This window comes from Monodon monoceros, unplaced genomic scaffold, assembly GCF_005190385.1.
Source record: "Monodon monoceros isolate NGI ecotype Baffin Bay Population unplaced genomic scaffold, NGI_Narwhal_1 Super_Scaffold_19, whole genome shotgun sequence".
Classification (NCBI taxonomy): Eukaryota; Metazoa; Chordata; class Mammalia; order Artiodactyla; family Monodontidae; genus Monodon; species Monodon monoceros.
In genome coordinates this window covers 35,273,251-35,297,653 of record NW_021703775.1, presented here as the reverse complement: position 1 = coordinate 35,297,653, position 24,403 = coordinate 35,273,251, and the positions used below count along the sequence as shown (strand labels likewise).

Sequence of the window (24,403 nt, the reverse complement as noted above, 5' to 3'; positions counted from 1 at the left end):
GCACTACGCCATCCAGAACACTGTTGCCCGAACACTATGCACGCAGAGAGGGACCGGCGAGCTCGCGGGCATCCGCGAAGATCAGCACCTGGGTCGATAAACGCAACGCGAGACGGCGCACAACCGCACACCGGACCCTAAGGTTGAAAGACCCTAGCCTCGGGCGGGGACTCACCTGCCTCCGGAGTGAAGAAGATGTGCGGCCCCCGGCCGTCTCTGAGGGTGCGTCCCTGCAAACCCCTCACCGCGTCACTGGACACTACCGGGCCCCGGTGAAGAAGAACACGTGAAGACGCTGCGCGTTCGCTCGGTCGCCTAGGTGTCTGAGCTGCAGCGCCACGGATCCCTCAGGTACTCCTCAGCGGCCCGTGCGTGCGCGCGCTCTCCCACCTCGTCGCTTAGCAACCTGCGAAGCCGTCCAGTCTTCTCTACACTTCAATTCCTCCCGCCCCCGCAGACTGTGAATAGTTTTAAAAAAGATTTTGTTTCCGGGTCGAATCGGCTTTACGCAGCGGAAGGTCTCTTTACCTCCCACGTTTACCCTTGAGGGGAGGATAAAGTCTTAGCAGCTTACGGGAGAGCGCTGGAGCTAAGGGCTCTGTCTCTCCCCCCTCGAGTTACACACGCCTCCCCTTTCGCCAATTGTTAGGCGCCATCCGGCAGGTCCTTTTTTCCTAAGCCCAAATCCTCCGCTCGTCGCCGTCCTCCAATCACAGCGGCCCGCCCTCGGGAACTACTTTGCAATCGACGAAGAGCGCAAGGAGCAGGGCGTGAGAAGACCATCTGACCTCGGGAAGTGTAGTTCAACACTCGAAGGAAATGCATTGGAGATTGCGCCAGAATCAGGGCTGCTTAAACTACAGTTCCCAGAGGGCTCCGCAGCCGGGAGCCGAGCCTTTTCTTTCTAACATCACTCGCCTTTTCCGAGTCGGTTCCACGATAGAGGTGACCGGACTCCCTGAAGCTCATTTTGCAGGTGCAGAAAAGTGTCCGCGCAGTTCCCAGTCATGGTGAGTGTGGGCCTGTGCATGCTGCCCACCTCCGACCTTCGCGCCCGTGTGTGGAGTTTCTTGCGTTTTAAGGACTGTTGGGGGAAGGCTGTGCAAGGGATTGTCCTTCGCGCCCTTTGGAAAGCCCCGACTCATCTTCTGGGGACTGTCGCAGGGACCCGGTAATTGGGAAGGGGTTGATTTACAGCTGGGGGTTTTTAGAAGGACTTTAGAGACATCTCTGTCCTTGGAGAGGCGCGATCTCAGTCCTTCTGCATGTTGGGGGTACAGAATACGAAGCTGCGGATTTTCTCCAAAGCACGGTATAGGGGTTTGAGAAGGACGATAAGGTTTGAAATGAGAGGGGGTGTTGGACCCTAAGCTCTTTTTCTCCTCTTAAGCCCACAGTGTTTTTAAGGGCTTTTGTCACAAAGCCCTTGAAAGCAGAAGGCCCTCACTGCAAAGGTAGTGCTTACCAGATGCTCGGGATTGCGATCTACGTTTTCGGGAGAAGTGTTTCCGCCATATCTAATTTCACGAAATGTTATTTAAAACCTGTTCATTGATCTCCTTTCGTCGTACCTGGACATGTTGCAGTTACGGTGCCCCTATGCAAATAATTAGTGCATTTTTTTTTTACTGATCTGTGTGTTAGGAATTCTAGAACCACTACTTTTAAATGTTACACAATAAAACCATCGTGTCATGAAGCTTTGGATACCAAGATATGGATATCTTGTCTCTGCTGAAAGGGAGAAGGGAGGTTGGTGAGGGTACTGACGTAGGAATAATCAGCATGCTGTTTGAAGGTGACATTTGACATCAAACTGAGAGAAATTGCTTCAGTACTGTATTTGTAGTTGAAACTGTTTTTCCTCTGTTATTTCAAAATACTAAAATGAGTGGGGAATGTGGGAAAATATTTGAAGGAATTGGAACATTTCCAGAACCTGAAAAGACGTGTTTTCAGGGCAAGGGGATTACTTCTTCCACCTTCATAAGGGAGCCAGTGGGGACAGCTTCTAATTCTCAGTAAGTGTTAAACCTAGGTTTCCTACTTATTTTGTCAGATAACATAATTAGTCATTTAAATGATGGTTTCAGTGGTTTCTGACCTAGTAATCTTAGCAAGAAAGCAGAGGTACTTATTATCAGAGAACCTCAGACTTAATAATTTTAAAACTGGATGTAACCTTTTAAAAAAAAATCTTGACCATCTTAAAATTGAGTTTATTGAAACCGAAAAAGAATGTGATTTGCTCAAGGTCATACAACAGTTTGCCCCCAAGGATCTCGCATACTTTCCATTTTACCATATTGTATCATTCAGACACATATCAAGTCATTCTGAAAATTTATTTTTAGTTGCTGAGGTTCTGGATGAAGATACAAGCTCATACTGCAAATACAAACTAAACTATGTATCAGCATTTATATTACTTGATGGTTTTACAATGAGAATATTGTAATTCTAGAATTGGAAGGGAATTTGGAAATTATTTCTTCTAATCTTAAAACATAACCTGGTGAGGTCAAATGATTTTCCCAAGGTCACAGAAAGCTCCTGGGCCCCCATTCTTGCTTTGTTTTTCTACACCGTATATCAAGCCAGGCCTCACCCCAGGAAGGTCACTCCAGCACCAAATAATGTCCATGAGGAAGAACCCTCCTGCCATTTTGCTGAAACTGATGGCAAATTCTCACATGACTCAGTCTCCTTGCCTCCTCAGGAGAGTGTGTGAACAATCACTGAGTTAGAAAAGAACCATCTTTTGTAAGCTATTAAAATCAGGTTTTTTTCAAGGAGTCAATTCTTTCCTTGTGTCCATAGGGAATGACAAGCAAGAATAAACTGTATGAAGGAATCTGAATACTGTTTGTCTTTTATATTACAGAAATATATATAAATGAGAAAGTAAAAAAGGAACACATGGGTCTTTCTGTAGAATAACAGAAGGAACACTTAAATTCAAGCTTTACAACTGAGACTTGAACACATGCCCGAGACAGAGCCTGCATCTGCACGAAGGTCATTAGTGCCCTGCCAAGAGCAAAGACATTCCTTCCTTGGATCTTGGCAGACTGCCCAGATATCTAAGCAAAGAATAGTAACCTATCTTCACACTGTAACATTGTGAAAATGTCAGTGGGAATCTCCCACCCTCCTGCTTTTCTGCTGCAACGTTGCAAAGAGCAGACAGAACCAAATAGGCACTTCTTTCCTGTTTCATCACCAGACATTTCAGACACTGGGCTTCATACTACTCTTAACAAGATGGAATCACCTACCTGTGAAAATAATTTGCTCAGTGATAGAGAAGAAGGAAACTGCTCAGGTGGAATTTGTGCCTGTTCATTAGTTGCCCACAACCCCTTCACTAGGGACTGTGGTACTTTGAACCCAATTTTTTAGTAGCTAAAATAAATGCCTAAAATTGACTATTCTTTTCTAACCATCTACCTGACTTTCTGGGAGGTTAAGCTTTACAGATAGTAATGTTTACTTTTCCCCTCATTGCTTATCCTAGCTTGCTTTCATTGAAGTAGCATGTGTTTATGCTTTTCTTAACTCTAACTTTCCTTCATTCAACAAATCCTTGCTGAATGCTATATGGGAGTGCAAATTTGAGTCAGAGGCAGACTGTTCTCCCGGAAGTTTCACAGTCTAGTGGAGAGTAACAGCCTCAGGCTACAAGAGTCCTTAGAGGAAAACCCTGAGACCTATAATTATAGTGCTTGCTACATACTGTTCTTACTGCTTTGTATGTTCTTACTGCTTTGTATGTTCTTACTGCTTTGTATGTTAACTCTCTCAATCCTTATGACTACCTTATTTGTCAGGTAGCTGCTATTATTATCTCCATTTTACTATGGAGAAACAATACAGTAACTTGCCTAAGAACATACAGCTGAGTTGAGGAATCAGGATTTGAACCAGAAAGTGTGGCTCTAGAGGCCATCTCTTTAACTGTCACACTCTACTGCCTCTCTAGCCCCCTGTTTTAAAAAAATTGGCTTATCCTCTTGTTTCTTGCATACGGTTCACTAATGGAGTCTCTGGCCTAAAATAGTACAAGTTATGTAATAAAAGAAGACTTTCATTAGAACTACTGACATAAATAATTTTGCTAACCATAGCTGGAACTATTGTCATTATTTCCAGCCTTCTCAATGCAAGTATATATGAATAAAACAATTTTTTAAAGCATGTTGGGTTTGCTTCCAAACAATTCTTCTACATTTCCAAGGTTTTGATAGTAATTTTACAAGCTCCAGCAAATATTTGAGATTTAGCAAATGTTTGAGCTCTAACTACATGCCAGGCATTGTTCTAGGCAGCTGGGATACAACAGTAAATAAAGTAGACAAAGCCCCTGTCCTTAAAGAGCTTGCATTCTAAAGAGGGAGGGGGAATCATTTCTTCCTCTATTTCTTTTTCCTCACCTGCTATACTTCAAGGAAAGAGGGGAAAATGACAGAATTTAAAACATGTAAAGACCATGTGATAGAAAATAAATATATACAATAACAGTGCTCTTTATAAACCTAAAGTCTATTTGGGAACATAAATATGTATTGTATTAAAATTGGATTATTGGGGGAATTACGTATTTTGTATATTTAGAGATAGTAAAGCATAAGGGGAAGTTGGTGAAGAGTATGGACAAGAGACCCAGAAGGTCAGGAAGAAACTCCATAGTTTTTTCCCTTTTTCTCCACTCTCACCCTGGTCACCTCTCTGAAGAAGAAACACATACATAGTCTGCTGTGTTCAGATGCATTTCTCTACAACAGTTGACACTTTCCTGAGACTGTTCTTCCTCTGAATTCTATGGGTACCAGATTGCTAAGTGCTGCTGACCTCCAGAGGTTAGGGTTTGAAGGTTAGAAGGAACCTTCAGGTCATAGTCTCCTATCCTAGAAGCATGACCCCTCTCTAAGAGGGAATTCTAAATATAAAGAAATCTAATCCTCTATCCCCAGTCACTTCAGCCACTTCTCTAGTGTGGGTAACTATAGAGGTGACACAGAGTGGAAGTACATTTACCCAGTATTGTCAGAGAAAGGAACAATTCCCTTGATTGAATTTTTCCATCTAATTAAACTTACCCATTAAGTTTCCAGGCATTTTTGTTCAGCTCTTTTTAATAGAAATATTTCTATCTTTTTAATTCTCTGAGCTTAATTTAACTTATTTTTAATGACTCAGGGTCATCACTTTGAATTAGTTATATATATTTTTTGTCCATATGTTCATATTTTATTCAGGGTCTATAAGATGACTTCCATCTATTATAACTAATATGTTCTTTGTACTTTTTCCCCTTCCTCTCCTTTAATATTAATTTTCCCTTAAAATCAGGTTGTTAACTGTTACCACACGTTGTTACTGTTATTTATTAATGCTAAAATTTTTTACAATCCAGATATTAACATTTTTTCATTTTTCTTTCTCCGTAAATAAATATAAGCTTATTTTTTCTTCCTCCAAGTAAAGTTGAATCACGATTAATAGTTTTATAAAAACTTTCTGGCTCCTTCTAAATGGAAATTTTTAACCGCTATTATTCCTCTTCCTGGTGTGAAGGATTCTTTTCAGCAGAAAGGAGTGGGGGATTTGCATAAGAGGATTTGTAAGGTTCTAGTGGCCGCCAGCGTTTGTATCCTCACATAATGCACATCAACATCGTTAGGCCTATTTTAGTGGTAAAATATCCTAAAAAAGATGGATAAGATTTTGTAAGTAAATCCAAGACAGCAGGGAGAGTTAAATAACACCACATAAATATGCAGCCAAAGGACACATGTTCCAGAAATTGCTTAGTTGCTTTGTGCATGCTGTGTTTACTGGGACAAGTCTGGGATAAACGTCTTCTACTAAGCCAGATGCGAAGAGTCTTTAAAATTTTACATTAGCTTTTAAAGTATGTGGTTGTCTTATTATAGAGAAAATTCTGAATATCTTTAGGGTAAAATAGCATTTTTTAATAAGGTGTTAATGGGTCTCTTTCATTACAGTCTGAACCAATCCGAGTCCTTGTGACTGGAGCAGCTGGTCAAATTGCTTATTCACTGCTATACAGTATTGGAAATGGATCTGTCTTCGGTAAAGACCAGGTAGGGGCAAGTGTCTGTAAATCTTAAGTAAAAGTAAGAACATTTTCAATGAAACCCTGTATTTAGTTGCAAAGAAATGTTTAAATGGTAAAGGAATGGATAATCCCAACGAATGTATTAGGCACATGGCTATAAGTGGAATCTGGTAACTTATTTATATGCACCTCTCTGGGCATTGAAAATGCTTTGCAAATTAGAACTATTCCTCCTACTGTTAAGTTGACTTGGTGCAGCCAGCAGGTATCATAATGACAGTAACTGTTAGGGAGAGTCACGTGGGAGAGAAAGTTGCTGAATCAGCACTTTCTTGTTCATAAATGGTCTTAAGACCCAAAAGAGCCGGACAGGCACATAGGCTTCCCAGTTTGAAGCAGGCACCCTCTATTCCAGCAGGTCTGATTAATGTACACTAAAATTCTTTCATACAGTATTCATTTATCCATTCTCTTCACCCATGGATATCAAGTTCTTCCTTCATGCCAGATACTGTGCTTAGCTCTCTGTGAACTGAAATTAGATATACAGCCATCAACAACAAGAGCAAGGTGTGGCATGTCACTTCAACTTGATATTTCTTCCATGTACTCCTTTAAAATTCAGTAATGGTGATTCCTCTTACTGTGCTTAGCAAACCATTGCTGGTTTTATAGCATTCCTTTTTAAAGGACACCTGATGTTAGACACCTGACTTCCTAAAATAATTATGACTAATTAATGGGAATTATACACATATACACACCAATTAGCAAAAACTCTGTGAAAGGACTTTTTCTGTGACTAAGTGACATAACCTACACTGACAGATGCTGTCCTTGCTATTTATTTGGCAGCCTATCATTCTCGTGCTGTTGGATATTACTCCCATGATGGGTGTCCTGGATGGTGTCCTGATGGAGCTGCAAGACTGTGCCCTTCCCCTCCTGAAAGGTGAGTTGGGGAGTGGAGGAGCAAGGGATTTTATAGTATTTTACATCTTTAAAAAAACAGATTTTAGAGTTTTGTTAATGGGCCTCTCAGAAATTATTTCATAAAAAGTTTTTGTTTTTTGAACTACAACTACTTGTTAAGATATATACCAAGAATAAATAAGGGTAAAAGTGTGAAATAACCTGTATAAGATAAAAGATTATACTTTTTTCCCAACATGCCTATATGTAATTTATTTTACCAATTAAGTATAATATTGCACAAGGGTTATCCACCTGAGATTGTCCACACTGTGTTATTATTTAAATTCTATTTAAATAGTAATAGTAGTGTCCTGTAATGGAGAACTTTTTCAACTCTAAATGATGTTTTCCAGAACCATATGCTGCTTGGGGACTAGAAATTGGTTGGTCCCCATATATAGTCCCACTCCATCTGCCAGTTGTCAGGTTAAGATATAATATAAATCGTTCTAATCCTATACTACATGGTTTGAGAAAGCCTAAAGCCATGGTTTGAGAAAGACTTCTGCTAAGAGCCTTTGAGACTCAATGAACAAGTAACAAATGTAAGACAGAAATCCTAAATTTGGTTGAAAGGTCCATTAAAATATTAGGTCAGGTTGTAAACTAATTTGAATATTTTTCTTTAGCTATACCTTCATCATCTTTTTTGGGGGGAGGGAGGGTAAGGATTAATTAATAATACTCTCAAAGAGGATTGCACAAATCAAAAATGTAAACACGCCCAAGAGAAACAATGCTCAGAATTCATATATCTGTTCAATAAACATTTAGTAGAAGGGGTACTCTGCCATCTCAATCATTTGGTTGCTTAGTTATGTAAGAGAATGCATTACCCTGTCCAAGCTATTCTGCTGGCTCCCTTTCCTCACGCACTGTTTCCAAATCAACCTCCTCTGTTGCTTTTTCCATTTTTATTCCCTTCTCTACAGAGTTCTCTGCTCTCTCTAGTGGGCCCAGGTTACAGTTGGCTTGTCCTTGGTCAGCTGTGAATATGATGGGAAGGGAAGGTTCAGCAGATAAGGGTGCATGGCTGGGAAGAAGATGGATATTTTTTCTCCAGCTGGTGCTCTTATGTATACCTATTTGGGGACTTACAGAAGCCTGACTGACACAAGTTCCTGGTCTAAAAATTTATCAGTGACAACACTGTATCCTGATTGTCTTAGTACCTTTGGGCTGCTATAACAAAAATACCATAGACTGAGTGGTTTATAAACAAAAGAAATTACTTCTTACAGTTCTGGAGGCTGGGAAGTCAGAAATCAAAGAGCCAATAAATTGGGTGTCTGGTGAGAGCCCAATTCCTGGTTCACAGACAGCCATCTTCTCACTGTGTCCTCACATGGCAAAAGGGGTGAGGGAGCTCTCTGAGGCCTCTTCTATAAGGGCACTAATCCCAATTCATGAGGGCTCCCCCTCATGACCTAATCACTTCCCAAAGGGCCTACTTCCTAATACTATCACACTGGGAATTAGGTTTCAACATATGAATTTTATATGGACACATTCAGTCTATAGCACATGGCCTTTTTAATACAGTCACCAAAAGAAAGCCATGATATATAGCTGACGCTTCAACAACTCAGGGCTTAGTGGTGCCAATCTTCCCTGCAGTGGAAAACCCAAGTACAATTTATAGTTGGCCCTCTGTTCACGGATCCTCTGTATCCACAGGTTCAACCAACCTCAGATTGTACAATACTATGGTATTTACTGTGGGAAAAAAATCCACATATAACTGGTCCTGCACAGTTCAAACCTGTGTTATTCAAGGGTCAACTGTATGTTCTTCAATCAAAAAGCAGGTGGTGTATTGGACTGACACTGCAGCATAGTGGTTGAAATCTGGACCAATCTTGACTTATAGCCCCACTCCTTTTTGATAGGCAGCTAATTAATCTCTTTAAGCCTCATTGTCTTCATGTGTAAAGTGTTTAAATTTGACAAAAGAAATCTCTTAGTGTTATTCCTTGCAAAAACTTCTCAATAAGCATTGTTTTAATTTGATTGATATCTTAGAATTAAAGTAATTATAACTTAAAAGTTAGGTGAATTAGTTTCTCTTTTGTGTTATCTGTGGTAATTAATGTGAATAATTAATGTTGCCTTGAAAGTTACCTTGCATCATTATAAAAGATAAAAGCTATAGAGTTTTGAAATTAAGATAATTATTGAAATAGGAAAAGCAAAACATATGTATTGACATTTCTGCTGATGTTATGGTTGTTGAATTAATATATTGCCTTTCTTTTTTTAGGCCCCTAAAACTTTGATCAATGTGATTTGTAAAAGTAAACATTTGCTACAAAGTGAAAGAGTTACTGGGTAGATTCAGTATGAAAAAGAAAACCTCAGACTTTGGCGTTAAGTAGCTCTGCATATTTATTGCCATGTTCACAGATGTCATCGCAACAGATAAAGAAGAGATTGCCTTCAAAGACCTGGATGTGGCCATTCTTGTGGGCTCCATGCCAAGAAGGGATGGCATGGAGAGGAAAGATTTACTCAAAGCAAATGTGAAAATCTTCAAATGCCAGGGTGCAGCCTTGGACAAATATGCCAAGAAGTCAGTTAAGGTGACCAATGCAGTATTTTATTGGGTTTTTTATTATCAGCATTTGAAACTTCTGCTTTCAACATTTAAGTCAAAATGAAAGTATTTGCCTTTTTTTTTTTTCCAGTTCTGTGCGATGGTCAGTAAATACAGATACAGAGTTTTGCTCCATTAGCCTTCCCTTTCTAGGTTTTGTTCATATAGTGGAAATCTGTATTCTGAGGGGCTCAAAAATATTATGCCTATTACCATGACATGGAGATTTAATATTAGTTTGTAAACCTATAGAGAAGGCACAGAACTTTCTGGTGCCTTTTAGCTGTGTGGGACTATTTATTCAGACATTTGGATTTGTGTTTGTGATTGTGAAGGGAGATGGCTATAAGCTGTGTCTGTTCTTAGTCACAGGAGGTAGGGGCTTCTGAATGCTCACTTTTTCTCAAGTCCAGAGGAATTTCGATATGTTCGTCTCTTGAGGAGCTGAGTCAGTATGACTTCCTATTCTGTCTCTTTGTGTTCAACCTATTTATTTTGGTTTCTAAATTTGTGTTATTATTACAGTAAAGCCTCTTTTTACCAATTAAGTATCAGTTACCTAGAACTTAATTGTCATAGCAAAACGGCTTGCTAGTTAGAGATTTTTCTGGTTTTGATACACTTCTTCCACCCAATTCTGAATTCAAAGAAAGGTAAAAGAAAATTTTATAAGGTTTTTTAATGTTGCCATTTATAATGTTCTATCTTTTATAATACTTCATAGACACCTGAATTTTCGCTTTCTGCAGACTTTATTTCAAATAGTTAACTTTTATTTTCTGTAGTCATTAACAGAAAATAATAGAAATGAGTTGGGTAGAAATCCCCATGTTTCTTAGTAAAAAAATTACAGGGTTGCTTGGAGTTGTAGTACTGCTTGCATAGTAATTGCCTCTTAGCCAAAAGTGTCTTTCTTGGGGGAAATATACACCGACAGTGGAGTAGTTAGGGATAGCGGAGTATCATATCTACAGCTTGCTCTCAAATAGGCCAAAAAAAAAGACTAAGGGCAGTGTGTGTGTGTGTGTGTGTGTGTGTGTGTGCACATGCGTTTGCACGTACACAGAAAGTGAAAGAGATAGGGCAAATTGGAGAATCTGGGTACAGGTAATGTGGGAGTTAGTCTTTGTAATATGCTTACAGCTTTTCTGTAAGTTTGATATAATTTCACAGTAAGTTTTTTTATCATTTTATTAAAGATTTTTAAGACTTGTAAAACATGTTCATGTATACATTTTCCTATGCTGTATTGTAATTCACTGCATCCTATACCTACCCCCTCCAAAAAAAAAAGAGAAAAGTCTGAAGTGCTTTCTCCTACAGATTGATTCAATGGGTGTGAAATGGTGGGACCTGGTATTTTAGCAACTAACCCAGTTAATTCTTAGGATTAGGCAAAACTGAGAAACACTTTTCATTCATAAGGGCAAATCATTGTCCTAAAGTAAACTTCTCAAGTAGAATTTCTTTCTTGGACTACTTTTATAAGGAAAACTTTTATGATTGAATAGAACTCTGAGATAGAGCCCTAGATTACTAGTTTTTTATGGCAACTAGATAAATGCTGTCTCTGTTTTGGCAGAAAACAAAATGACTTGTGTACATAACGGTGGTTTTAGTAAATGTTTTTAGTAGTCGCACCAAATACTAACAAGGGGGAAAAGTTATTAGAACAGAGGATAGAAAGCTACTAGAAACTAGAAACTGCAATAATAACTATACATATTTAGCTTACACAAACTTGGTACGAAGGCTATATGTTACATGTCAGTAATATTCTAAGTTGGTTTAGTTAATCAGTTATGGTCTGTAGCTCTGCTGTGCCTCGCCTACATCCTAGGTTATCGTGGTGGGAAACCCGGCCAATACCAACTGCCTGACTGCCTCCAAGTCGGCACCGTCCATCCCCAAGGAGAACTTCAGTTGCTTGACTCGTTTGGATCACAACCGAGCTAAAGCTCAGGTAAGAAAGATGCCTTTTCAAATCTTATGAATGTTCAACTTTAAACCCTTTTTCTCTCACTTTTAAAGTAGCTGAATCATAGTTTGTGCTTTTCTCTTGTTTTGTTTTAGTAGGAAGCTATTCCAATTTTTTAGGACATCTTTAAATCTATCTCTTAAAGCAGCTGAACTTTGTACTTAATTTTCTCAACTATATTTCATTTCCTAACTTTAATTACATATCATTGCTAATGTCCTCTTAGTACAGTGGTTAAAAATTAGTCATAAGCATAGATAATTCATATGACGGCACACAAATTATTTTTGTCAGATGTATAGGAGATTATAATAGAAAAACTTGAGCTTTGTGTATTATATGTGGTTCTGCTTTTTTCCCTACTGCTAAGCATTCGAGCTTGATTTTATATTTAATTTCATTTTCATATCCTCATACTCTACATGTTTCCATAAAATTTCTTAGTTTTCACTACTTAGTAGCTAAATTTCAATTGTTATCCAGTTTCCTTATCCCTTGGAGCCTTAGATAAATATGCTAAGCAGTCAGTGACCAGGGTATTAACAATAGCTTTTTTTTAATTAGAGGCCATGCCACTCATCTGTGCTAGTTTCCTAGGCTTTTTCAGATCTAGACAATCCCAGTGCCCTTAGATGTCATGACAAAGTTCTAGTTCTTGGACATAACCTCTTTCCTTTTCCCTAGCGCCTTTCTGGCCATCCTCCTTATCCATAGCTCATCTGCTAGATAGATCTATGAATTTAGTTCTTTTTCTTCTAGAGAAGACAACATTATTGAGTTTCAAGAAAACTATTTTTACCAAATGATGGTGTGAGGTCTAAGTTGAAAAACTGTTACCAGATTCAGTGGGTCCATCACTTGGGGTGCATCGCCAATGAACATACCAAGTACTTTCAGTCAAAGCAGAAGTGTTTATTCCTTGTGACAAGTAAGGAAACAGGTAGATAGCTCTCAAAGCACTGTCTTTCCAAATAGCCAGATCAGGGACATTTTAAGCTAAGGGTACATGTATATTCATGAAAGGGTGAGTGTAATCTTCAATGTAAAGGTGGAGTTCTAGATGCACTTGTGCAGTACAACAACATGCTCAAACATACATGCCTTGCATGTTCAAAAATGGCAGAAATTCCAGCCCTTGGGGTGGAGATTTTAGCATTAAAATGAGGCAAAGGTCACCCTAGTTGACAAAATCCAGGTGCCTAGTTGAGTGAAATCACAGGGGTCAGCAAAGGCTCATTCCTTAGGCTCCAGTTAATCTGGTGCCTGAGTGCTTAAGGGGTTTTGGACACTGCAAAACAGCTCAAGAATGTGTATCAGGCTGATCTTTACCTTCCAAATAGGACAGAACAGGGAGTCTTTATAACTGATTTGTTATCTTTGCTGTGGTTACTTCTCATGCCTAATAACAGTTGTTTGTTCTTGCATTCTTTGTTCTTTCTAAAATCATTAATTACTGAGACCTATTCTTTGTTTCCACATTGAAGACCTAGGAGGTCATAGTTCACCTTTCTCCCAATCTCCTTAGAACAGAAGGGTTCTGAAATTCACACTCTATTTCTTAACCTAAGCTTGTCTAGTGCATGTTACAGTTTCTCTTATTGCCCAGTATTCTACTCCTACAAGACATGACATCCTCTAGTTTAACCCCATACCTTCCTTATTACTGTCTGGCTAACAAAACCACTGCTTTAAACTAAGAGCTTTCAGCTCTGGAGGGCCCAGTGAAGGAGAAAAGTATTTACATTTAAGTTTCTACACTAAGCTGAATGCTTTATATCTGACTTGTCATTTACTTCTCATAGTAGGCATATGAGATATCTGTTATTATTACTGTTTTACAGATAAGAAATGTGAAGCCCAGAAAGGTCAGGGAACCTGCTCAAAGTCACACAGCTAGTAAATGATGGAGTCAGTAAAAGGGTCTGCCTGACTCCAGACCCTCATGTGTGTTCTTACAAAATGGGATCAAGTGACCTAATCCATTCACTAGCTCTGTGACCCTGAGAAAGTATATTCAAGCTATAAAATGGGATAATAATTGAATCTACCTCAGATGGTAGTTATGTGAACTAACTGAGATAAGACCTATGTTAAGACCTTATCCTGGTGCCTGTCACATAGTAAAAACTCAGTAAAGGTTGGCTGCTCTAGTTATTATTGATAATGATGATGATGCTTAAGAGAGATATAACCAAGGTTTGAGAAGAGTCACACCTCGGAAATCTCTCAGTTAATTTAGAAGGTCTTTGGATAACAAGCTTAAATTGCAAATATTTCCTGAGAGGCTTTGGGCTGTGAGCTGTGTCTTTTTCCTTGTTATTTAGCCAGTGTCCAGGGGCTGGGAAGAAATGGGAGTTTGTTTGAATGCCTGGAGGCAGGAGATTGGGATACTGTAGAACAGTTATGAAGGAAAAGATGATCATCATAGTTGCTGCATCTGTGGACTCTGGATTACCAGATGGCAATTCACTTAGTTACAACAGGAAAAAAGAGGTAAAATGATGACACCGACAAATTTCCATTTTTGCTGTTTGACCTGAGGCCTTGGTGGAGGCAGGCATTGGAAAATTCTGCTTCCAGAAGTACAGCTAAATAATACTTTGTCCCAGTGCCTGCAGCAGTTTTCCTTACGGGATGAAAGTCTGAGTGAGGAAAGAAGGAGCCATCTCATCATACTTTGGCTTTGGCACGTGTTCCAGCATGCCAGTCTGGTACAGTGAATGCTGTTAGAAGTTTCCTCCTCCTATAGAGGCTATTAATCCAATGAGAAAAGTAACAAACCCAAAGATTAATTTTTCTTACATGAATGGATACTAGTCTTACATAATTTATTTTGGAAATCAGAGCTCCTAGCTACCTAGTGACTGTTTTATCACCTGCAGAAATCCCCTGTGTATTTGCAGACCAGAGCTACGTATGTTGTCTGCTGACCAGGTAATTTGGCAATGAAACCAGTTTGGTGGTATCAGAGATAAGAAAATTACTAGAGCTGGAGAATGAATCAAAAACTGTTTAACAAATCTTTGTGACAGACGTGAAAGTGTCTGAAGGAGCAAAGAACTGCTAGCCTGGGTACATGGTAGTTTAGACTAGCTCTGACATGCATGATATTCTCAGAAACTCTGGGTGCAAAGTACTGGCCTTTGCTATCCAGACAGAAGTGGACTAGCTCAGGAGATCTAAAGAATAAGAGGACGTGGCCAATAGGACACAAGAAGTAAGGGGAGCCTCCTGTAGGGAGGATAGGCCTGCAGGCAGTTTGTCCTCACCCTACTTTGGAGCAGCTGAAACTGACATTCAGCAGAGTTATGGTTTCTAAGTTTTTGATAATATACATCTTGGCTCACTTACCCCAGTATAAATATTCCTTTTTCTCAATGATGCCAGCTAAATATAAGTGAGGACAGTTCTTTGCAAGTCCTTTCAGGTCATGGCACACACAGAAAATGGTACTCATTGCACAGCACACCACTCTGCCACAACCACTAAGCAGATCAGTAGCTGGGTACCCCAGAAACCAACCATCCAAATAATTTGTGAAGACTGATATGGTAGTTAATAGTCCTAATACTTGCAGAGCTCTAAATGAAGCAGGGTTTAGATCAGAAGTGATTTTAAATGTCAGGAACAAAGAATTTTAAGTTATTTTTTAAATCTATTTGAGGACTTAAGAAATGAGTCTCGACATTTTAAGGGTCAGTGAAAGTAAGCACAACTTGCTTCTTACTTGACTGAATAAATTACCGTGAAGATGAGTCAAGGCATTGCAAACATTTTAGGTAATGGCTTTTTTAATCTTCATTCCTTTTGGTTGGTTGGTTGTCATTTTATTTTTTACTCTTTAATTTGGAATAATTATAGACTCAGAAGAAGTTGCAGAAATAGTACAGAGAATCCCATGTACCCATCACCCACTTCCCCCAGTGGTGACATCTTACATAACTATAGAGAATTATGAAAACTAGGAAATTGACTAAACTACACACAACACTGTTAACTAGCTTTACTCAGATTTCTGCAGTTTTTGTGTCTTTATGGATGATCCTATGACATTTAATCATATATATAGATTACTATAACCACCATAGTTTCAAGAAACAGAACTGTACCATCACCCACAAAAGAAGTCCTATTCATGTTGCCTCTTTATAGTTACACACTCCCTCTCCTTTCCTAAACTCTGACAACCATTTGTCTGTTCTCCAACGCTGTACTTTGGTCATTTCGAGAATGTTTTAAAAATAGAATTGTGCAGTAAGTAACCTTTTGACACTGTGGGTTTTTTTTTTTCCACTGAGTTTAATGCCTTTAATATCCATCCAAGTTGTTACATGTATCAGTAGTTCATTCCTTTTTATTGTTATTCCATTTATTTATTTAATTGTATGAATGTACCACAGTTGGTGTTGGAGGACAGAGGGAACAAAAAGTGCCCACCAAACTGAGAAGGTATTTTTGAGACCTTAAAATGAGGCAGGCAGCTCCATATAACCAATGGATCAGTTTATTATAGGGTGACTTACTCATAGGGTGGGATCAGGATCAGGTGGACAGTGATCCAGAAGCATTTGCAGCTGCACTTCGTACCGCAGAGGGACCACGGGGACAATTCTATAGGTTATGGGGGTAGGTGCTTTGAAACAGGACATGCATTTCTAAGTTAAGATTTATGAATGGATAACTAGCCTCGTGGGCGCCAGGAATATGTCAAGAAAGGTTTTCATCATTGTTTGGGGACCAGCAGAGCATAGAGGCTACCTGGTCCTAATGTTTATTGAACAGTATCTATTAACTACAAAGCCCTTGATGTGATTCACTTCACAGGTCAGTTTTAAAGGATAGAAGAAACTGTAAGGGCCCGAGATGGCGTCAGTTATGCTAATAGTCATACTTTGTTTAACCATTCTTGAAGGACTTTTGAGCTGTTTCCAGTTTGGGGCCATTGGTATCCTTGTTTTTAAATTTCTTTAAAATATCAGAGTGTATTCCCTTTGCTGTATGGTGAATACACAACCAGAGCTTTGATGCAGTGCTGCTGTTATTTATGTGTGCAAAAGCTGTGGATTCTGGTACAACTATTTTTTTCTCTCATTCTTACTTTAACATAAAGGAAAGAAAAGTCACTCACGATGTCACCCTAATACATCAGCTTTTTAAAATTTTTTTCCAAAACCTTCTCTTCTAGATAATTATAAATTCTGCTATCTAATTAGGAACAAATTACAGGCATACATTAGAGATATTGTGGGCTTGGTTCCAGACTACTGCAATAAAGCAAATATCAGAATAAAGCAAGTCAATGAATTTTTTGGTTTCCCAGTGCATACAAAAGTTGTATTTGTACTGTAGTCTATTAAGTATGCAATAGCATTATGTCTAAAAAATATATACATACCTTAATTTTAAAAGGCTTTATTGCTGAAAGAAAAACAAATGCTAACCATCATCTGAGCCTTCAGCAAGTCCTAATCTTTTTGCTGACGGGGCGGGGGGGCGGACTTGCCTCCATGGTGATGCTGTTGACTGATCAGGATGGTGGTTGCTGAAGGCTGGGGTGCCTGTGGCAATTTCTTAAAATAAGACCACAGTGAAGTTCACCATATTGATTGACTCTTCCTTTCACAAATGATTTCTCTGTAGCATACAATGCTGTGTGATAGCATCTTACCCAGAGTAGAACTAATTTCAAAATTGGGAGTTAAACCTCTCAAACCCTGCCACTGCTTTATCAACTAAGTTTATATACTATTCTAAATCCTTTCTTGTCATTTCAACAATCTTCACGGCATCTTCACTGGGAGCAGTTTCCATCTCAAGAAACTACTTTCTTCACTCATCGTAAGAAGCAACTCCTCATGCATTAAAGTTTTATCATGAGATTGCAGCAATTCAGTCCCATATTCAAGCTCTGCTTCTAGTTCTAGTTCTCTTGCTATTTCCACCATATCTGCAGTTACTTCTTCCAATGAATGTTGGCAGTTTGCCCTCTTCCCAGGAATCACAGATGTTCTTAATGGCATCTCAAATGATGAATCCTTTCCAGAAGGTTTTCAATTGACTTTGCCCAGATCCATAAGAGGAATCACTATCTCCGGAAGCTATAGCTTTATGCAATGTACTTCTTAAATCATAAGACTTGAAAGTCAAAATGAGTCCTTGGTCCATGGGCTGAAGAATGGATGTGTTAGCAGGCACATTATCCACCAGAGCTCTTGGTGACCAGATGCATGGTCAATAAGCAGTAATATTTTGAAGGGAATCTTTGTTTCTGAGCACTGGGTTTCAACAGTGAATATTTCAACAGGTTTAAAATATTCAGCAAACCACGTTGTCAACAGATATGGTGTCCTCCAGGGTTTGTTGTGCCATTGATGGAACTCAGGCAAAGTAGATTTAGCAGAATTCTTAATGACGCTAGAATTCTCACAATGGTAAGTGAGCCTTGGCTTCAGCTAAAAGTCACCAGCTGCATTAGCTCCTAACAAGAGTCAGCCTGTCCTTTGAAGTCTTGAAGCCTTGAAGCCAGGCATTGACTTCTCCCCCATAGCTCTGAAGATCCTAGATGACATCTTCTTCCAACAGAAGGCTGTTCATCTACATTGAAAATCTGTTACTTGGTGTAGCCACCTTCATTCATTATCTTAGCTAGATCTTCTGCATAACTTGCTGCAGCCTCTGTATCAGCACTTGCTGCTTCACCTTGCACTTTGATGTTGTGAAGACAGTATCTCTCCTTAAACCTCATGAACCAACCTCTGCTGGCTTCAAACTTTTCTTCTGTAGCTTCCTCACCTCTCTCAACCTTCACAGAATTGAAGGGAGTTAGAGTCTTGCTCTGGATTAGGCTTTGGCTTAAGGGAATGTTGTGGCTGGTTTGATCATTGTGACTGGTTTGATCGTCTATCCGGACCATTAAAACTTTCTCCATATCAGCAATAAGGCTGTTCCTTTCTTATCATTCGTGTGTTCACTGGAGTAACACTTTTTATTTCTTTTAAGAACTTTTCCTTTGCATTCACAACTTGGCTGTTTGGCCTAGCTTTCAGCTTATCTTGCTTTCAGCCTTCCTCACAAAACTTAATTATTTCTAGCTTTTGATTTAAAGTGAGGGATGTGCAACTCTTCCATTCATTTGAAGACTTAGAGGCCACTGTAGGGTTATTAATTGGCATAAATTTAGTATTGTTTGTGTCTCAGGGAGTAGGGAGACCCAAAGGAGAGGGAGAAAGAAAGGGGAATAGCTAGACGGTGGAGCAGTCAGAACACACACAACGTTTATTGATAAGTTCACTGTTATATGTGAGCAGGGTTCATGGCACCCCAAAACAATTACAATAGTAACATCAAGGGTCATTGATCACAGATCACCATAACAAATATAATAATAATGAAAAAGTTTGAAATACTGTGAAAATTACCAAAATGTGACACAGAGACATGAAGTGAGCAAATGCTGTTGGAAAAGTGGTGCTGGTAGACTTGCTCAACACAAGGTTGCCACAAACCTTCAATTTGCAAAAACACAGTATCTGTGAAGTGCAATAAAGTGAAGCACAATAAGAGGAGGTATGCCTGTATACATCCAACTAACCATAATTTCTTTTCCTCACATTACCTTATCAAGTGATTAACAAAGTAAGCAAGCTGATTTTATTTAGATCTTTCAAAACATAACTTTAACCCTTTCTGGTACCACTGTACTATACAACATAATTGATGTTCATGTGACTACAAGGCATGCAGGATCCTGAAGTGCTTTCTGAACCTACAGCTAGAGATTGTTACTTCTGTTACAATTTTAGTATTATATATATTTTGTATTTAAACCTTTTTTTTTTTTTTTTTTTGCGGTACGCGGGCCTCTCACTGTTATGGCCTCTCCCGTTGCGGAGCACAGGCTCCGGACGCGCAGGCTCAGCGGCCATGGCTCACGGGCCCAGCCGCTCTGTGGCATGTGGGATCTTCCCGGACCAGGGCACGAACCCGTGTCCCCTGCATCGGCAGGCGGACTCTCAACCACTGCGCCACCAGGGAAGCCCCAAAGGCTTTTTATCTTAAGGACGTTTGTCAAACGGGTCACAATTTGAAATTTAAAAAAAAAATTTGTCAGAGTAATATATTTGTTTTCTGTTGAACTAGATTGCTCTTAAACTTGGTGTGATTTCTGATGATGTAAAGAATGTCATCATCTGGGGAAACCATTCTTCAACTCAGTATCCAGATGTCAACCATGCCAAGGTGAAACTGCAAGGAAAGGAAGTTGGTGTTTATGAAGCTCTGAAAGATGACAGCTGGCTCAAGGGAGAATTCATCACGGTGAGAAAAATCCGGGGGCTCTCTTCACAGCCAAGCATCAAGAACTCTTGAGAGACACACCACATTACTGACCTGAGTGTGTCCCCAAGGGGTGGTGGGAGGAAACTCAAGGACAGCAGGCGTTTGATGAGTGCATATTTTCTTTGGGGGTCATACTAAGGCAGTCATAATCCAATCTGATCTATTGTGTAGCAGTCAAGATTGATTGTTAAAGTGGGAAAAACTAGATACCCTCTAGTCATCCAGCTATCTTATAGAGATCTGTTTCTTTGTATGAATTGTGGTAAAACTTTCTGTGCAGGTATATAGTTTTCACTTTTCAGGAAGACTGGTGCTTCTAAGTGAAGTAGGTTAGTAAGGTCAACATGGAGTAGTTGAGTGATTTTGGAGGGGACACATTAAGCTATGGTTTCAGCCTTTCACCCCAGGAATAACACTGCTGTCTCTGCCTGCCCTACCCAGACTGTGCAGCAGCGCGGTGCTGCTGTCATCAAGGCTCGAAAACTGTCCAGTGCAATGTCTGCTGCGAAAGCCATCTGTGACCACGTCAGAGACATCTGGTTTGGAACCCCAGAGGTGAGAACTCAATGAACTGCACAGGCCACTCTTTTATTTTCGTCCTTTAATGCTATAATGTAAAAAAAAACAAAACATAGCCTTGCAGTCAGGCCAGTTAGGTTCATATTCCACCTCAGCTGCTGACTAGCTGAGTAACCTTGGGAAAGTTGCATAACCTTTCTGAGCTGTTTTATCATCTTTTACATGGCATCTAACTCACAGCATTGTAAGGGTAATGAGATGAAATATGGAAAGCACCTAGCACACATGTTAGAGGTGACTTTTTTCCTTCTTAAAACCTATATTGGGCCTAAAACTTTTAGAGGAAAACATAGGCAGAACACTCTGTGACATAAATCACAGCAAGATCCTTTTTGACCTACCTCCTAGAGAAATGGAAATAAAAACAAAAATAAACAAATTAAAAAATTTTTTGCACAGCAAAGGAAACCATAAACAAGACGAAAAGACAATCCTCAGAATGGGAGAAAATATTTGCAAAAGAAGCAACTAACAAAGGATTAACCTCCAAAATATACAAGCAGCTCATGCAGCTCAATATCAAAAAAAACAAACAACCCAACCCAAAAATGGGCAGATGACCTAACTAGACATTTCTCCAGAGAAGATATACAGATTGCCAACAAACACATGAAAGAATGCTCAACCTCACTAATCATGAGAGAAATGCAAATCAAAACTACAATGAAGTATCACCTCACACCAGTCAGAATGGCCATCATCAAAAAACTACAAACAATAAATGCTGGAAAGGGTGTGGAGAAAAGGGAACCCTCTTGCACTGTTGGTGGGAAAGTAAATTGATACAGCCACTATGGAGAACAGTATGGAGGTTCCTTAAAAAACTAAAAATAGAACTACCATACGATCCAGCAATCCCACTATTGGGCATATACCCTGAGAAAACCATAATTTAAAAAGAGGCATGTATCACAATGTTCATCGCAGCTCTATTTACAATAGCTAGGACATGGAAGCAACCTAAGTGTCCATCAATGGATGAATGGATAAAGAAGATGTAGCACATATATACAATGGAATATTACTCAGCCATAAAAAGAAACAAAATTGAATTATTTGTAGTGAGGTGGATGGACCTAGAGTCTGTCATACAGAGTGAAGTAAGTCAGAAAGAGAAAAACAAATACCATATGCTAACACATATGTATGGAATCTAAAAAAAAAAATGGTTCTGAAGAACCTAGGGGCAGGACAGGAATAAAGATGCAGACATAGAGAATGGACTTGAGGACACGGGGAGGGGGAAGCATAAGTTGGGATGAACTGAGAGAGTAACACTGACATATATACACTACCAAATGTAAAATAGATAGCTAGTGGGAAGCAGAATCCCTTAGCACCATGAGAATGTAAAACATTGTTATTTGTTAATTTCAGGGAGAGTTTGTTTCCATGGGCATCATCTCTGATGGTAACTCCTACGGTATTCCTGATGATCTGCTTTACTCATTCCCTGTTACAATCAAGGTAAGGTTTTTTGGCTTATTTTCCTCTGTCCTCTACTGGGAAAGCAGTTGTGTGTTTTTATTAATAATGGTATAATTTAGTCTAGAAAGTTGTTCCTTTACTAAATTAGACATTTTATTCAGCTTTAAAATCATGTGAAACACAACTTCAGGTCACTAAAATGTTGAAATTAATCTGGAAGGCAAGTTGCAACTCTCCCCACTAGACACATTTTGTTATTATGCTTCTAATATTGGATATCTACAAATATTCTATTACTTCTAAATGAAGCAATGGTTCTAAGTATTGTTGCTCTGTATTATAACTATACTGAAGTCAGTCTTTTTTATGTTTGCTGATTAAAGCCTCGTTTAAAGATTTTTTTCTAGATTCAATGAGTTTCAGATTCAAGTGTTGTTTTCATCAGAATTATCTGTTAAGATCTGGATTTTGATTTGCTTCTTTAGAATCACACTTTAAAACATACTTCTCTAGATTAAGTTCAAACTAAGTTGTTGCTTGCTGGAACATCAATTCTAGTTTAATGATAAATCTCTTGGGATTTCCCTGGTGCTTCATTAATGGGTTAAGACATCACCTTCCAGTGCAGGGGGTGTGGGTTGGATCCCTGCTCGGGGAGCTAAGATCCCACATGCCTCACGACCATAAAACCAAAGCATAAAATAGAAGCAATGTTGTAACAAATTCAATAAAGACTTTAAAAGTGGTCCACATCAAAAAAATCTTAAAAAAAAATTATAAATCTCTTATTTGAAATTATTTTCAAACAGGATAAGACCTGGAAGGTTGTTGAAGGTCTCCCTATTAATGATTTCTCGCGTGAGAAGATGGATCTTACTGCAAAGGAACTGGCAGAAGAAAAAGAAACTGCGTTTGAATTTCTTGCCTCTGCCTGACTAGACAATCGTTTCCGTGTTACTAAGTGTCCCAAAGCTGAAGAATCTAAATGTCGTCTTTGACTCTAGCACCAAATAAAATAATGCTATACTTAAATTACTTGTGGAAAAACAACACTTTAAAGATTGTGTGCTTCCTGGTACAGATTTGTGACAGTTCATCATCATGCTGTTAGTGCTGCATTCTAAAATAAACATATATTCAAATGAAGATGATTCAGACTCTAATTTCTAGATAATATTTTGTTTCTATTCAGAAAACAACCTTGCATATTTCCCAGCTTGCCTAAGGGGTTATGATTTTTAAAAAAAAACACAGAGAAAGTAAAGATAGAAAAGATAGAAAATGTTACAAGGTAAAATATAATTCTCTCATATTTAAATAGGAGAGGAAAATCCACCTCGTGAATCAATCTACTCCGGAATATAATTTTAAACATTACCTACATTAGGCAATTAAACACATCATATACTTTAAATCTTAATTTATGCTTTGTGGATAATTTGCTTTTAACATTAGCTGTTAAATAGGCTGCAGATAATACTCTGTTAACAGTTTAATGCCATTGATGATATTAGAACCATAATTTTCATGACAGAAGAGAAAGGTAGTTAGTCTTCCCTTGAGGTATTCCTCTATAGCAGACAAGGATTCATTTACACTCCATAACTGGTAAATGCCACTGAAATTTATGCTAGTAGGAATATTCTTAATCTAAGTGTATTACTGGAAACATGCTGTTGTTCGAGAAAACTAGCCTTTTATTTCCAAAAATCCATGAGGATGGGAGACATCTATCTTTTCATCCTTGTCGTTAACTCTGTACATAAAAGATACTCAATATCATAAATCTCTCAGGGCCTAATACAGTGTTCATGGGTGCCCAAATATGTGGCTAGGTTTGTTATTTAAAATCACCTATATTGGGGCTTCCCTGGTGGTGCAGTGGTTAAGAATCCGCCTGCCAATGCAGGGGACACAGCTTCAATCCTGGTTCGGGAAGATCCCACATGCTGCAGAGCAAGTAAGCCCATGCGCCACAACTACTGAGCCTGTGCTCTAGCGCCTGCAAGCCACAGCTACTGAGCCCACGTGCCACAACTACTGAAGCCCGCACACCTAGAGCCCATGCTCCGCAACAAGAGAAGCCACCGCGATGAGAAGCCCGCACACCACAACGAAGAGTAGCCCCTGCTCGCCACAACTAGAGAAAGCCTGTGTGCAGGAGTGAAGACCCAATGCAGCCAAAAATAAATAAATAAATAAATGTATTTATTTAAAAAAAGTTACCTATATCATGATCTCAATATTTCATATGTAGAAAAGAAAAAAGCGAGAGAAAAATGCTTTTAGAATTGTTATTAGATATATAAAAGTTTTCACATAGAATTTTTATAAATTTATACAAGGAAAGTACGAATGTGGCAAACACACCCTTTCGTACTCTGCATGTGACACTGGGATTGGGTCTCTGCAAACATTTCTTTACCAGCTG

At 39.0% G+C, this 24,403-nt stretch overlaps 2 protein-coding genes across 6 annotated transcripts in view; one reads left to right on the top strand and one right to left on the bottom strand.

Moving 5' to 3' along the window:
* WDPCP (WD repeat containing planar cell polarity effector) overlaps nucleotides 1–604 on the bottom strand; it is a 392,633-nt gene extending 392,029 nt beyond the window's left edge. For all 4 annotated transcript variants that reach the window (XM_029231558.1, XM_029231559.1, XM_029231560.1 and 1 more), the window contains exon 1: nucleotides 176–604. The gene's annotated coding sequence lies outside the window, so the exon portion shown is untranslated. The remainder of the gene's footprint in view (nucleotides 1–175) is intronic.
* MDH1 (malate dehydrogenase 1) lies at nucleotides 549–23,135 on the top strand. Of its 2 annotated transcripts, none has more exons than XM_029231563.1 (9): nucleotides 549–1,010; nucleotides 6,009–6,107; nucleotides 6,938–7,034; nucleotides 9,461–9,636; nucleotides 11,491–11,613; nucleotides 19,768–19,944; nucleotides 20,407–20,520; nucleotides 21,922–22,011; nucleotides 22,782–23,135. In XM_029231563.1, the coding sequence occupies exons 1-9, from the start codon at nucleotides 1,008–1,010 to the stop codon at nucleotides 22,905–22,907; spliced, it is 1,005 nt and encodes a 334-aa protein (XP_029087396.1). In that variant the 5' UTR covers nucleotides 549–1,007; the 3' UTR covers nucleotides 22,908–23,135. The 2 variants fall into 2 exon arrangements, with proteins under 2 accessions (XP_029087396.1, XP_029087397.1); XM_029231564.1 differs by lacking the exon at nucleotides 549–1,010 and adding an exon at nucleotides 1,084–1,171 and having other exon boundaries at nucleotides 22,782–23,118.
* The last annotated feature ends 1,268 nt before the right edge of the window (nucleotides 23,136–24,403 follow it).